We start from the raw sequence: 15,683 nt of genomic DNA on the forward strand, positions 1-15,683 counted from the left end.
ATATTTTAATGTGAAAAACAGACGTTTATTCCCGTTCGCAGACCGAAGATGAGAGATAACCTGATGGATGTACCCGACCGTCGTGGGGGCCGGTTCACGCATACAAATTTGTTGTTTAGCACACGCAGATTCCACGGCCGTTCGAGGCCGGAAATAGACTTGAAGTAAATGTACCGAGAGATATTAACGACCAGAGTTCCCTTAACAAGATTTTATATTTCCGTTTCTCAGCGCCTCGTTTTCGCCAGGCACCAGCAGAACCTCGTGGCAACCAACGCGTCCACCCTCACTGTGAGTAAGAACCAGCTTAAAGCGGTTCACTTGACCTTTGCGATAGTAAATTTCACAGGGTGACCTAAAATTTCGTAACGTAAGCACCAGGTCCTCGTTTTGTGACCGCTGCAGAGAGGTTAAGTTTAATGAACGTTCGGGTCTCCGATGTTCAGTGGCTTACTTTTACAAATCACCTCGGAATTCCTCCTCTCCGGTTCTGTATCTGCATTCTACGGAATGTAACGATTTGTTTGAATACAATAAACATACGTTTCTGAAGTTGGTCCTTTTTCCGATGTCTCAGAGGGTCAAATCTTACAATCTGTTTAAAAATATCGTTGGTCCAACTCTAGATACTAACTCCAAGATGTTTCTGATTGTGATCAGTTGGAGAACGGCATTGATTTCGTGCTTTCTTATTGCCGACTTGGAATTTGAGCCAGGAAACATTGCTGACCAACCAGGCAATAACCGCGTTATCGATAACGGTTGGAATTGTAAGACGTGGGGTCCGTAAGCCGTTATTCGTTGAATCGTACGATTTTTGTTATTGCTTCATCTTTGTCCAACTTGCAGTCACCGAGGATGCAGAATGTTCTAGTCTGCCTGGGGTCACGTATTGTTACAGAGTCGATGATTACGGCAACCACGATCCGACCCTTCCTTCCTTGCGAACTTTGCCACGTCAACGAATGCCCTGAGGCTCTCCACAGTATAGTTACACCAGTGATACACGGGTTTGGCACCAGGAATATTCGGCTCTTCGATAAGACCTAGACTCTATGATCATAATTTCATATTCTCAAATTGCATATAACAATTACACTATAAAAGTGCGGTAATTGACTTATAACGGTGCCGCTCATAGCTATATACCTTATGGTGTTTCAAAAAAAGACGAATTTTTTTTTATTTTTTTATGGTGTCCAAAAATTGATAGTATACCTAAAACCAAAAATTTTGGCGCCAATATGAGCTCTTAATATCAATAGTAAGGTTTGCCTCTATCCATTTCTTTATTTTCTATTTAAATAACACGGGAAATTTTTTTTTTTTATTTTCGAATTTTTATTACTTTGGTATGGTTCATCGTAACAACAATCTGAAAATAGAGTTTTGTAGGAAATTTCACGTTCTACAAAAAACGTCTGAAGATCAACCGTTTCAAAGATATCAGTTATCAAAAATAACACTAATCAAAAATTTCAAATATTTTCCAATAAAACTACAAAGAAATATCATATGCCATATTTATATTATTTTTTATGTAAAATTACTTTAATTCTGTTAACCTGAGACTGTAAACAAATATAATAATAATATAAATATGGCATATGATATTTTTTTGTAGTTTTATTGGAAAATATTTGAAATTTTTTATTAGTGTTATTTTTGATCGCTGATATCTTTGAAACGGTTGATCTGAGAAACTTTGATCTTTAGACGTTTTTTGTAGAACGTGAAATTTCCTACAAATCTCTTTTTTTCAGATTGTTGTTACGATGAACCGTTCCAAAGTAATAAAAATTCAAAAATAAAAAAAAAAATTTCCCGTGTTATTTAAATAGAAAATAAAGAAATGGATAGAGGCAAGCCTTACTATTGATATTAAGAGCTCATATTGGCGCCAAAATTTTTGGTTTTACGTATACTATCAATTTTTGGACACCATAAGAAAAAAAAAAAAAAAAATCGTCCTTCTTTGAAACACCCTAGACTGTACACCGAACTGGGATATTCAGGAGAAGTAGCCTTGCCATGTCCCGCCTAGCGACTTGGTCACAAAGGTCTTCAGCGCTGAAGGAGCAGGAGCTTTGGGAAGAGGAGCGAAAGTTCTGAAATCAATTAGCAGCCCCTTAGGCGATGTGACGGTGAGGGTGTTTCTGCGACAGCGGAAAACCCTCGTTTCGGGTGATAAGGAGAGGAGCGGAGTAACGGAGGAGACGTGGGAGTCGAGCCGGGAGTTGCGGGTTGCCCGCGTGTTTATCCCGATAGTGGAGATGGCAGAACAATCACGGCGCTGCAATGAATGCTGCTGGGGCCACGTCAACTCTGCTCCTATTTCATTTCAACCCTTTCGCCCTTTGCACTTCCCTCTTCGACCCGCTAACCCTCCGGTTTCTTAGACGCAACCCTCGCCTCCGTGCACGGAACTCAACTTTGATACCAAATTATTTTGGAATGATTCACTGGAGTTTTCTTTACGGGAAAACCGTCGACTTGAGTGTAGATTCGTAGCCCCAACTCATGGATAATGCTAAATTCGATTTTACAACCAGGTTAAGGGTTTTTCCATGAAGCTTGCGCTACCTCGGAATATTGGCTTATACTCGCTGATTCTCTGCAGACGTTTAGTATAGTACTCATGAATGCGTTGAGAGGTATAGACTCAAGCTTGAAATTTTTCTTGAGGATCAAAAAGCTCGAACGTCAAAAACATTTCATTGTCCGATGCTCAATTAGAGATAGGCCTTCAATTCGAGAGCGAGGATACCTTCGGGTGAATCATTTTTTTCTTTAACAAGTTGTCCCTGCATCGGCAAATTGACGGGAGGGAATTTACCCTAGACAGACAGGCCGAGAAATCTCAGCTAAAGTTTGAAGATCTTAAAAGTCCTCGACCCGCTCGACATAATTGAGTGGCACAAAGGACCCTGCGCAGTTAGGGTCGACTTCTGGGCTCAGCCTTCCGGAGAAGAGCTGGCTGGCTGGCTGGTTGCGAGGGAGGATTGACTGGAGGACTTTGCCGGAAATTCCAGGTAGCCTACCCAAGACGGGAATACGAGGGGACGTCGACGGAGACGAGACGTGGTTAGGGACGTCCGCTACAACTTTCCCAGAGTCAATCTCCTCGCTTCTGACTTGAAAACGAGATTTCCTTTGACCGCCTCTCATGTGCAGCGAGCCCTTTGCAGTATGTTGGTCAGCCAAAGAAATCGAGACCATGCCAGTCTGACTGAAATGCGCAGATATTTTTATTGTGAGGAATTCATTCTTCAATCTGTAGGAAGGTGAACGAAAAAAACGCCGACCGAAGAAAGTGAGGTTAAAATTGATAAAAAAATAAATAAAGAGAGAGAAAAAGTTTGTGAAATGAAAAAGAAATCTGTAAATTTATATCTCGCATGGTGAAAAATATGCGACCTCCTGCTTGCGAAATTGCTGCAAGCCGAATGTCATCTGCTGGCTCTTTTTGTTAGCGAGCCCTCAGGCGTCAACGCATCTCAAGATGATTGGAGGATTTTTCAGACCTTCGCGCGAACGAGATATGGCGTCGCCATAGACTGGGAAGAGCCCTAATATAATTTAACAAGTGAAGAAAAACGAGCAGCCTGACGTATAGTAACCCCCGATTTGCCGCGTTGAGTTTTTGGGAACGGGACACACTCTCTCGAGTACGGAGAACTACTGACAGGGTGAGAAATCGCCTCGCTATTGCAGCCACAGCGATATACGAGAGCTGCTGTCTATGCTATAGTGAAAATGTTTGGGGTTCCACGAAATGATGTTGGATTGCTTCGTAAGTTCGGTCTCCTGTTCGCTTTCAGCACTGCTCGTTAAACTTTAACGCCCCCTCTCTCTCTCTCTCTCTCTCTCTCTCTCTCTCGTAGAATCGTTCATCGCACCTTTCCAAATCAGACCTAATGCTGGATACAGCATGCGACGACACTGTCTGCTGCAGGGTAATGAATAGCTACTCTTACACTCATTGAGTCTTATTCTGAGATGAATCTATAAACAATTTTTTCGAGTATGGATTAAATTCTAAATGGCAAATGTTCAGATTAACCATCATGTCAAGTGCTGAGTGCCAAAAAGGCGTAACCCACAGTTTCTCTCTGATTGATAATTTTACTTCTACGAAATGTATGCAAGAAAACTGATCAAATGTGGATTCATCTTGGAAATCTAAAAAATAATTGATCACGTCTTTCCCTTCTTAGCCCTTAACGTCAAAATCAAATTGTCGAAACCACAAGGGGCTTAGATTTTGTCGAATGATTGACTCTAAAAAATCGACTCTCGAATCGAAAAGTGGTGAATAATTTCCCGGCTTTTTCAACGATTGTAGTAGAATTGAACAACTTCATCTTTCGCAAATTCAAGCAAGTCAATGACGTTGTAGACACATTGTCTATAGTCCCCTCCGTCTCCGGGGAGCGAGTGGACTCGACATGACTGTTTATGGGTCAAAGGTGTTCCGGGCTTTTAGCGACGCACACATGAAGAAAGAACCGTGTGTCTAAGCTCCCCTAGTTCTCGTATCTTTATTGACAAATGACCTGTCTCTGCCTGCTTACATGCACTTTCCTGAAAGTTCAACTCCGCGGGAGAGAAGACTTTTCCTATATCGATTATGTATTCGACTCGAATCACTTCAGACTCTGGACTTATCGTAGTCAGACTGCTAGACTCCACGGGGAAAGATTTTCAGATTCACAAATCACTAGTGCGTCTTAAGACACTTAAGACATTAGTATTTTGTTCAGCGAAAAATCGCTAAACTTTGCAAAAATTAGCCCACCAAGTACCCATGGAAAATTGAAATCATGAAATTATTTTAGGATCTGTTGTAACCTGGATAATCCCTAAACCTTTGTTCCAATTCATTATATTTTCATTTCATTCTGAAAACCAAAGTCGAAGGTTCATTCTTCCGAAAGTTGACATTCAATCTTACGAAAGATTCCGCAAGTTAAATGCGTCATTTTGGTTCGAAAATTGTGTTCTGGACTATGGTTTTATAGTGAAAATATTTGCGTTCAGGTTGTAAATAATTGTTATACGAATCGTCTAATTTCCTGACCAAACAGACAGTTCACTAGAGATTGATGCCTAACATCCCGGTTCATTCTCTCAAGACAGCTATTAATCTGAAGGTTGAATCACATTGAGATGGTAACAAATGATACCCTTCCTTTAACTCTATGCAGCCACAAGCAGCCCTGGTAACCCTTGTCAATCCGCGGCAGGCTTCGTTTGCTTCCCTTCGCCCCTTTTCCAGGTTAATTATAAGCCAATGATTAATTGAAGTTGTTTAATAATAATCACGTCTTATTTGGCGTGATTGGTAAATAATAGCGTCGCTATTCCCTCACAGTTTTTAAATTAATAATCAATTCTGCTTCGCAGGAAATTAAATGACGACTAAATATATTCATATACATGATGAATGCAAGTACCGCGATCAAATTCTTTTCCTAAAAACGTACTCTGAAAAATCGCTTTACGGGTGGTCAGATCAAAGGCGGTTTAACGAATTTAAAAAAATGTCTAGGGACGGCGGTTATTCTATATTACCGTATACCCACGCCTATATAGGTACGTATATTTGTATTGGTCCCCAGATTTATTCGGGGTTTAAATATCGTCGAGGGTTCTTTTTTATGGCATGTCAATGGGGGGAATTAAGGATATAATGGATCTTCGCCGGTTGGTATATGGATTTTGAATATCACGAGATTTGATATCGAGACTTTAGAACGTTTAATATGAAAGCCCGTTCCACCCTCGAGGCCAGTTTCTCCTGCTCGTCTGTGAAGCACGTCAAGAATTTCATTGCCCTATCATAACATTCCGTTAATAGTTCTGAACCGCACTGTACAGTATACACCCCATACCTACCTCTAAAGTTATTAACGTTATATTGCTCAAGCGATACTGTTTCTTGGCCAATAAATTCCATTCAATGATATGTTAGTCATTTTCAAACGGATACGTGCTCGCATCCATTATAGCAATAAGTAACAATGTTCAGAATAACTAGAGACATGATTAATCACTGTAAAGCTTAATTGGAAGCTTGTCCATTAAGTATTGACTGAGACGGGAAGAATTTGTAGAGGATCCTATAAGAATAAAAAAGTAGCCGTAATCTTTAACTTTATTTATTTCAGTTTTATGTGTTTTCACGTCTTGAGAAGTATTTCATTTATTGATACCTTGATTTCATTGAATCTTACTTTATGCCTAGTGATTTTTTTCAAGATTATTAGTCACTTTTTCAGATGCCGTCAGCATGGTCCTTGGCTAAAAAAAGCTAAGAAATTATATTACGGTCTATCACTGTTTATGACGTGGATAATATATCGTTGAAAAATTATGAAAATGAGACCGCGGAGAATGAGCCGAATAATCCGCTGCCGTGGCACGGAGATTAAACGAAATGTTTAGCAAACATATCGCATAAATCAAAGCTATGCAATATGTTCTGAGTTTGGTGCGAGAGGCTATGTAAATTCATGGTAATACCCCTGGCCGCCCTGCGAAGAGCAGTTCGAGTAGGGCGGCTGGTTGGAAACGCTGTATTTCATGAACCCCCAAAGCAGCTCTGAGCATTGGTGCAACCTCCACAATACCATTCATTCTCTTTATGGGGACCAAGTATTCGAGTTGTTTGAATAAATCCGGAATTTGCCTACCCAGGATCCTGCGCAGGACTGCGCTGTTTTTCCACTTTTAACCCTTATTGCCTTCTGCTTATTGCCACTCTGCGGCAATCCTTCAATCTGACGAGCCCTCAATCGTAGACTCTGATCACGAATTTTTTATACTCGTATTTGTCTATCGCAAAAACTTGACTGGTCAAATGCTTCAAGTCATTTGGCGTGTCATTTTATGTCTTTTGAACGAGAAATGTCTATATATAGCTTGACATCGTAAGACATGTGGTATTAGCGCAGCAGAGGGGGGAATAGAGAATTGGCAGATGATGAATATGACGCTGCAGATGTAGGTGTGCTCTGTGCTCCATTGAATTTCTAGAGCAATACGACGGCCTAGATTGTATTTGGCTTCTGACGAATGAGGGGGAAAGGCAGAACTTAGGAATCGTTGATGAATGAACGAACCATTCACAATCACGAACAGAAGCCGCGGAAGGTAAGATGGGTGCTTATAAACAGAAGCCTTGCGAATTTGGAAACTACTGTGTGTGTGTCAATCAATCTACTCGTGAATCATCACACTTCGATGAACCCGTTTTAAAATTGTTGTTAAATCTTTTCACCAATGACGAATGAAGATTCGCTGCCAACGATGTTCTATATCTTTGTAACACTTGTTTTGTCATAACTTTTACAAAGTTCACTCTAAAATGTGTCACGCATTGTGTGATAACACTTATAAGTTTGCTAGTAACGAGTCAGAAAGAGAGAGTGAGTCAGTACAAATTCCGGAAATAGGTAGAGGTTAGTTGATCAGTATATGTAGATACTTCCCCGCAATTAATCAAACAATTAAACAAGAAGCATATTTGTCAATTAAACAAGAAGCATAGCTGTCAATTATCATTTCGAATGTTTCGTGACACAGTTAGTTACTCTGACACTAATGATACAATCAAGTAATATTGAAAGATGTTGAATTTGTCGTCAAACATTACTTTTTGTAAATACCGAGTGGTTTCTTGAGGAACCTCTGACGTAACTTTCGTGACAAATCAGACGTCTCTCTGTTTAAACAGTTTTTACGGAAATCATTAACAACAATATTCAAACCACGGGTTTATATACAGGTGTAGAAACTCCATCGTTTCTGGATGGTGGGGTTTACTTACTGTCAGTATCATCTGTCATACCTAAACCACTAGGTTCACTGGAATTGAAGTACCCACATGTAATAAGCATTCGTAGGACGAATATATATATACATATATACATATCGCAACATACGTAGCAAACCTAGAGGATTAGTTCTGGCTAGTCACAGTAAGTGACTTACCCCCACCATGCGATTTTCCAGACCTGTATAGAAGGCCGTGATCCAAACACTTCTTGTTATGGTTGGCAGTATTTTGGGTGCCATATGCCGCTAATATCGAACCATCGAAACATCACACCAATATCAATACTGACGTTGCTTCCATGTGGTTGCCCTAATCACTTGTCTGATTTGATGTGGGATGGCATCAATTGATCAGCGAACTTCCTCCTATTCTCAAAGTTGTTACTGACTCATCATATATAAAAATGTTGTCTCTTCTACCATCATAACGTAAGCATAGTTACAACTTCTTGCATCTAAATAATAAATATCGGGAAGAAAGTGAAAACAATGTAGTGAGTTTTAAATTTTGAAAAACCTTATAAAGGGACAAATCGTACGATTTGTGGTCGCTGCACCATCTTTGGCTAACCTTGTAAAATGCTTTACTTGTTTCTGATACTATAAATCCATCCGGTTATTGAATTCATTACGAAAACATGTCTTGCAGATAATATGAGATGAAACTTTTTGACGATAAATTGTATAAGAAATAATGTTAACAATTATCAAAGCTGATTTAACAGTTTTGTACTATTTGTGGTTACGTCCTTATCTACATATAATTGATACGGCGACAAATGGATCAATTGGCGGCCACAGATGGTACTAAGGTGGCCAAAAAGGGTGCATCTACCCCAATTGTCAATATCCTATATAATTATTACTGTTTGAGCAGATTTGAAATTCAATAGTCTTGTTGAGTTCAGTAAAAATCAGATCAGATATCAAAACCAACGACTTGCTCAAGTAGACGGTGCTGCGTTTCCGTTTCGCTTCCCTTATTTTCCATTTCGGAGAACAAAAAATTCAGAAAAATAGAATTAAATGAAAAATGATAATGAAAAATAACCGAGACTGTTCAGCCGATGCATCTAGCAGTACCTAGTGTAGTTCTTCTTTTTATTTTTGTTTTCAGTTTTTTGTTTCATTCTGTCCCGCCACCGCTGCTCACCCTCTCACCCTCACCCTTCGCCGCCCAGGTTCATACGGCACTCTCTTTGCTTGCAATAAACGATGGCCATTTGCATAGGGCCTCGAAGCGGAATAAAGCCTGCCTCCCGTTTCGCCCCCCCCCCCCCCCTTCCACCCATTGCTCTCCTCATCTCCCTTATTCCCTCGCCCCTCAGCCCCTCGTGATAAGCCGCCCCGGGGGATTCCCCGATTGTCTCGATTTTACACGCGCCCAAATACATGTGGAATACGTACCCAGACGTGTGTGTGTATATATATATAGATATACGCGATTGATCGAACCTCTGCCAGACAGTAAATATCGCCTATGAGCCCCGTGCTTTGCTTACGCCTCGAAATCGCCACCCACCATGAGCTTTCAACCATTTGCTGTTGTACACTCGCTAATCAGGATCGACGAGGCTGCCAGGTTTTGAATTTTCCATACGGTATTCGAAGATACTGATTATCGGAAATCGCGGTTCGTGCTCATCAGCTCCAATGAAAATGCAAACGTTCTCACAACAATCTATTAGCTATGGTCTGGCAGAGTTTTAATTACTCCAGGGAGTTCCAAATCCTGAAAGCCTTGTCATTTTTTGACTTATTCATCATATTTGACAGTCGCTTTATCACAAATTCACTTTCGCTAGAAAGTTTGCTGATACCGATATTTATCATCTCACCCAAATTGGATTTGAATCAGTGTGATTTGAATCATCAAACTGTCAGCTCAGTTTTAACCGCGGTTTCAGAAATGTGAAAAAACGGCAATTGTATATAACCTGGTGTTTTCATTGCCTGTTCCAGATATCTTTATGCGATGAATACAGTCTGCCAGTTGACTTTGTCAATAAACGACGACCCGCCAGCGTTGCTGCAGCGACTTCCACCGTCCAGTGGGCCTTGCCAAGTCCGACCACCGAAAACGTGAGTAGGTTACTGTGTTTCTTGTGCAAAACATGCTTTTCGCATAATTCGGTGTTGGAGTGGCTGTATTTCACTTGCAAGATGCAATCTCCATTAATTTATCACTGAATCGTGCATCAGATGTGCGCAGAGTTCTCGACGCACTCTTATTTCACTTTTTGAAATATCTTCCCTTGGAGGATAACTACCTGATTCTTACGGAGTACCGCGTGCAGGACTCAGTTTTATATGAGGGGTAGACACAATTATGGGGAGTGAGAAAATGGCCCCAGGGTACAACTGCAGCTGCGCAACTTGCCGGAGTTGGATCGAGGCACCGTGTCCTACCCGACTTCCGACGACGTCGTGCATAATTGCGTCAGCGGTACTCGACGAGCGAACGAACCACCGGGAACCTGGTGGCAGTCTGCCTGCCGGAGGCAGTTCCGCCAAATGGTTTTTCCCTGAAGTAGTCTCTCAGCTGACGCGATCCTCAATCCCTTAACTCTCGGACAATTCTCTTCGACGAAACAATTTCCGCTCATGAGATTTCCCTCGTCGTAAATCTTGAAAGGCTGACCTTTTTTTTTTTTCAGACTTTTGATCTCAGCTTTGCCTCAGCATTCTCTAAACTGAAAAAATTATGTTTACGAGACTCTTTTCTCACCGGGAAGTTACGATCGGTTTAGTATATTGTGCACCAAGGGCGTAAAGCGGGCTTTTTTAAAGCGAGTCCTGCAACCAAACGATGTTAAAAAGCTCGCTTAGCCCATGGTGCACACCATATATTTTGTAACGCATGCATGGATTTTTTTTATGTCCGCTGGTCCAAAAACTGTCACTTTAGTCCCACTTTGTGAGTAAAAAAACGCGAAAATCGTGCATGCGATACAAAAAATATATTTCGACATTTCCGATCCAGTGATGCACTTGTTAGATAGTTCTACGACAGTTCATGAAGTGAAACTGATTGCAAATAAGTTTAGGGAACAGTCGATGATGCGTTATAGCGAACGTTACATGAACCAAATCGACAGAATCACGTCCTGCGATTTCGCGAGTCTGCACCCTCCACTTTGCTTAAGTTTTGTAAAATGAAAATACCCGTTAGAAAGTTTATTGTTTCAAGTTTGCAAAGTGATCTTTCGACGTGTGTCCCATCCCCGTATATAGCGCTTCTTCTTGACTGTCGGTGGATAAAACTTTTCGCAATTTGGTGAAGAACTTGACGATTGTTCGGAGGAGCTAGCTCGTAAAGGGATGAGAATGTAAGGGAGAAGGAGACAGAGATGGATATGAGGCCACGACGGGCCAGGGTAAAACAGAGAGGAATTCGAGCGACGGAGTAAGGAGGGACAAAAGTTTGGTTCCACTCTAGAATACACTGTTTCATCCCTCCGCAGTGGCATGGCACTTGACTCAAGTGGGTGAATAATCGCGCGGCGACACTCTGCAGTACACGATGAGATCCACTTAATACACGGAGCTGGATTTTACCCCGAGACTACTGTAGCTCTTCGCTAAGTGTCTCGCACATTTATCACTTTACAATGTACCCCGCGCACTCCGGAAACCGCGATCGCATGAGTTCTCTTCCCCTGTCGAAGAACTTTCACCTTGAATATATTCATACGATATTCGTACGTTGCAGAGCAAAAATTCACCGCTTGAAGCACGATTTGATCGTCTCCGCAGAGATTTGGAAGAGAATAAAACTCGGATTGAATGTTCGTCAGGATGTCAAGGAAAAACGGTGAAATTTTCACTGTGTTTCTCATTCAAAATGACCTACATAGATTTCTTATTAATGATTTTATTTAATGCTAGTTTTTCAATTTGGTTTCAAAGTTTTTTTTTTTTTTTTTTTTTGTTTATTCACACAGGCTACTCAGTTTACAATTCCAATTAACAATCAAGCAAACTTTTCACGCTTTACTCATTTTCGTTAACTTTTACTGAGGATATAAAAAATTTTTCACCAATCTTACTTAGTACTTTGGAAACCAACTAATCGATTTACTAATGGATGTGTTTGTCCCCTTGAAAAGTTTTGTGTATTCTTCCTTAGGACTGGGAAAGAAGTTTGTCACAATAAAAACTCTCCTCGGAGTTTTGAGTTTATTGATCGTTGAGAATTGGCTTTGAAAATTGGGGATAATTGCCGTTGCGGTTAGTCAGAATTTTGCAATTAACATGCTTCATAATCGTTTCCAATTACAACGCAGTGGCCGGATAATCGTGGCTCAAAGTCCTGGATAAATCAATGGGATTATGATATAAGCGTCAACAAAGCCTGACAGTAGAGAGAGGGTAAATTCCTAGGGTAGTTCGCGCCATTCGAACGACCGTGATTTTACCGCCCCCCTGTAACCTCCATAAATTTCACATATAGCATTATATTTCCGTTTATAGTCGATTTAACGCCAACTCCGATGTGTTTTTATATTCAACCAGTAAACTGCCGTTAAATACACTCGACTGACCCCCGTGATGCTGCAGCTAACTTCCGCACCTGCTGCACTCGCAATTCTAATAGGTTTGAAATTCTCAATCTGCTACAAATGGTTTCTAGTCGCGAATGAAATCCTCTCAAATTCATTATTCAATTCAATTGGGGTTTGTCTCGTTTAAAATTTTGCAGACCAAGTTTCATTCGCATATTTTTCATTAGAATAAATTAATGAGAAGTATTGTTATTCACAATAACGAATTTTTTCTGGTCCCGGAATATTTCAAAAAGAGCTTTATCGATTTACTTGAAACTTGCGACGAAACAATTTTTTTCTAGCAAAATAGCGAGCGTTTGTAATCGATATTCGATTATTCGTTCAAAATTTACTCTTTCCTTTAATTAACCAAAATACTGTGATACAATGAAAAAGTGGCATCGTGGCAAAAAGAACAAAAATTATTTGAAAAATACTAGTTCTTGATTTGAACAAACTTTATTCGAGCCATTTTTAATGTATCTTGAGCATCGCAAAAACAAATCACCGAGCGTAAATTCTTCCTATAAATTTATCAGATAAAAAAAATTATTCATATTAAGCTCGATCTACTTACTTTTTAATAAAATAAACCTCAATCTCCTTAACATATAAATTCACGCAACACCTGTGGATCGCCTAGCGGAGCACTTTCAGAACGATGAATGGATGATAAAAACCGCTTAAAGTAGTTAAAAATTAAAACTTTTCTATCAGATTTTTACCAACAGTCGGCCCGATCGATCTGATCCCGATTTTCCTGTGTAATCGTATATTGGTTGAGCTGAGTATACATAGTTCAGAACTAAGTACATATATCGAATTTCACCTGCACTCGGTCTGCGGAATGTTCAGTCAGCACACAGTCTGGACGAGAAATTTTCAATTACCTATCCTCACGTCGCGAATTCCCAGATGTTTGACTAATTTTAATTTAACCTGATCTGGATCATATGCAATACCGATCGGTTTTCCTGCAGGCGTATCCTTAATTCAACGGTTGGCGAAACGATCCCGACGTTAATTCTCCTCGAATTCTCCTGTTTCCCTGCAAATGGAACATTCGCAATTATAGAAGAGCACACGGCGGTGTTTTTCGCTTTTCATTCTTCTATCCTCTCTCTCTCCTCCCCTCCCCATTTCTTTTCTTATCCCTCCGTTTCATAACTGTAGGCCAATCGGAATTAACGTGTCGAATAAGGATCGACATGCAACGACGAAACGACGCGACGACGGTGAATAAGTTTGTCGAGGGAATTTCAATTCCGGTCTCTCTTTCAATTTAAGGTACTTGTCTTCCTCGGATTTTCATCACCCCCGTTTTTCAACCCCGTCTCTTTTACCCCCCCCCCCCTGCCCCTCCCCCCTCCCACCTCAGCTCATCCTTCCCAATCTAACTTAACGCGTCGTCGATTTTGTCGTCGTTGATTATTATCGTTGCGTTTCTATGAAATCAGTCTTACACTCGACGCTGAGGTCGTTACGTGTTACAGTAATACCCCCCCCCCCCTTCCTTCGATTCATCTCTCACCCACGTACGCAAATTTGCTCTTAATCAACCCTCGGCAAGCAGCTGAAGAGTACTTAGAAATTGTTCAATATTTAAAGGAAAACAAATATTAGTTTGTTTTAATGTCCATAATAGGTCGTTAAATCAAAGATTTATGTTTAATTTATCAAAGTCTCAACGTTACTTGTTATGTTTACTGAATTGTATTTATTTTTTTTTTTTTGTTTTCAACGAGTATCGTCGTACCACCAAAATCAAAATATTATCGCAACAGTTACAAGAAAATTTAGTACGAATGATGATATTAACAAACGTTTAAAAAATTAGTAGGTACATGTACTAAATTTTGTGGTTACCGCGTTGCAAAACTTCTATTGTTAGTTACTTTATTTGCATGATAACAATTAGAAGTAGAAATTTTTCTACTCTCTAAGTAATTTATGATTATAGTTATACGTAGATTTTTTTCCCAATGAAATCGATTTCGCAGCAGGTATTCGACGTTCATTTTTCTTTGCTTTTCCCTCTCCGTTATGTGTTTCTTTCCTTCTTTTTCTATCTATTATTATGAAATACACTTTCGTATAACCGCCATATGGCTATTCATACATATCTATATGTATATAACACTGTGAACGAACAATGCAGACTCACATGCCTTTTGTCAGGGTATAGAAGATGGTCACCGTTGTGTTGCTCGATGTATGTGAAATCGCGAAGGCGTATCCTCGTATATCGAATCTCATACAGAGACGATTCGTCACACGATTCTCTCATAGCCCATATATACCTACTATGCATTGTTAGCCGAAAAAGAGAATAATATCTTTCGTAGTCCCAGAAAGTCCTGAGGCATTATCGGTGACATAAAGCGACTTATTAAGGATGCGGCGGACGTATAGATTAAACAAAAAGGTTTCGACAAAAAATGAAATTATATTGCAAAAGCTTGGACCAAAGGCAATCAAGTTAAATTTACCTTTTGAAATAATCTCTCGTTAAGACGTTATGGAAAGAATTTTAACTCATAAAAAATCCGATTTTTTGCGGAATTTGCGAACAATCATTTTTCATTGTATCATTTTTGATAAAAAAAAATAAATAAAAAAAATAAGTTTTTTCACATGGCTTCTTGCCTAAACGAATAACCTTGTACGTCAAATTATTATAGATAATTATGATTAATAAAACTGTGGTTAAAACAAAATTCGATTTTGGTATTTAAATAAAAATGGAACAATAAAATGATCTCTTAAAAGTTATCGACAACTCAACTTTTTCGTCTTCCGATTTCCAATTTTCTTTTACCCGATGAAAAGAATGATTTAATAAAATTCTTGTCGATCATCTCGAGAGTTGATATTTTGAATCTTAATTTTGTAATTTTTATTTTTTACTTTATGGTATCACAGAAATTCTTACGAATGTTTTGAGAATGTTTCATGCTTATCGTTAGTTTTTCATTACGTTTTTCAGGCGGAAGTCGAAGTTGTAGAAGAATACAGTGATCCGAGAGACAGCAGAACGAAAGCCTACTCTGAACCGAGCGAGGAACTTTCATTGCCAAAACTTTACGCGAAGGTCAATCGAGATTACTGCAGACCTTACACCGGTGAGTAATTTTCTTGGATGTCTTTTTTTTTGTTTTTGATTTTTTTTCTATTTTCTGTATTTCTTTTTCGTCTAAGTGCAAAACTTTCTTATACATTGATCCGTAAAAAAAGAAGACAGAAAGAAAGAAAGCGTGTTTTGAGACTTTCTTTGTTGTTACGCGTGACTTTCTCTGG

The 15,683-nt window shown here is 39.6% G+C and overlaps 1 protein-coding gene across 1 annotated transcript in view; it reads left to right on the plus strand.

The window, feature by feature from the left end:
- Window positions 1–15,683, plus strand: part of LOC124405496 — a 117,449-nt gene that overhangs the window by 76,630 nt on the left and 25,136 nt on the right. The window contains exons 3-4 of the mRNA XM_046880437.1: window positions 9,802–9,921; window positions 15,373–15,508. Of these exons, the coding sequence (XP_046736393.1) occupies window positions 9,802–9,921; window positions 15,373–15,508 (256 nt within the window). The remainder of the gene's footprint in view (window positions 1–9,801; window positions 9,922–15,372; window positions 15,509–15,683) is intronic.

The sequence above is a fragment of the Diprion similis genome, chromosome 4, assembly GCF_021155765.1.
Source record: "Diprion similis isolate iyDipSimi1 chromosome 4, iyDipSimi1.1, whole genome shotgun sequence".
NCBI classification, from domain to species: Eukaryota; Metazoa; Arthropoda; class Insecta; order Hymenoptera; family Diprionidae; genus Diprion; species Diprion similis.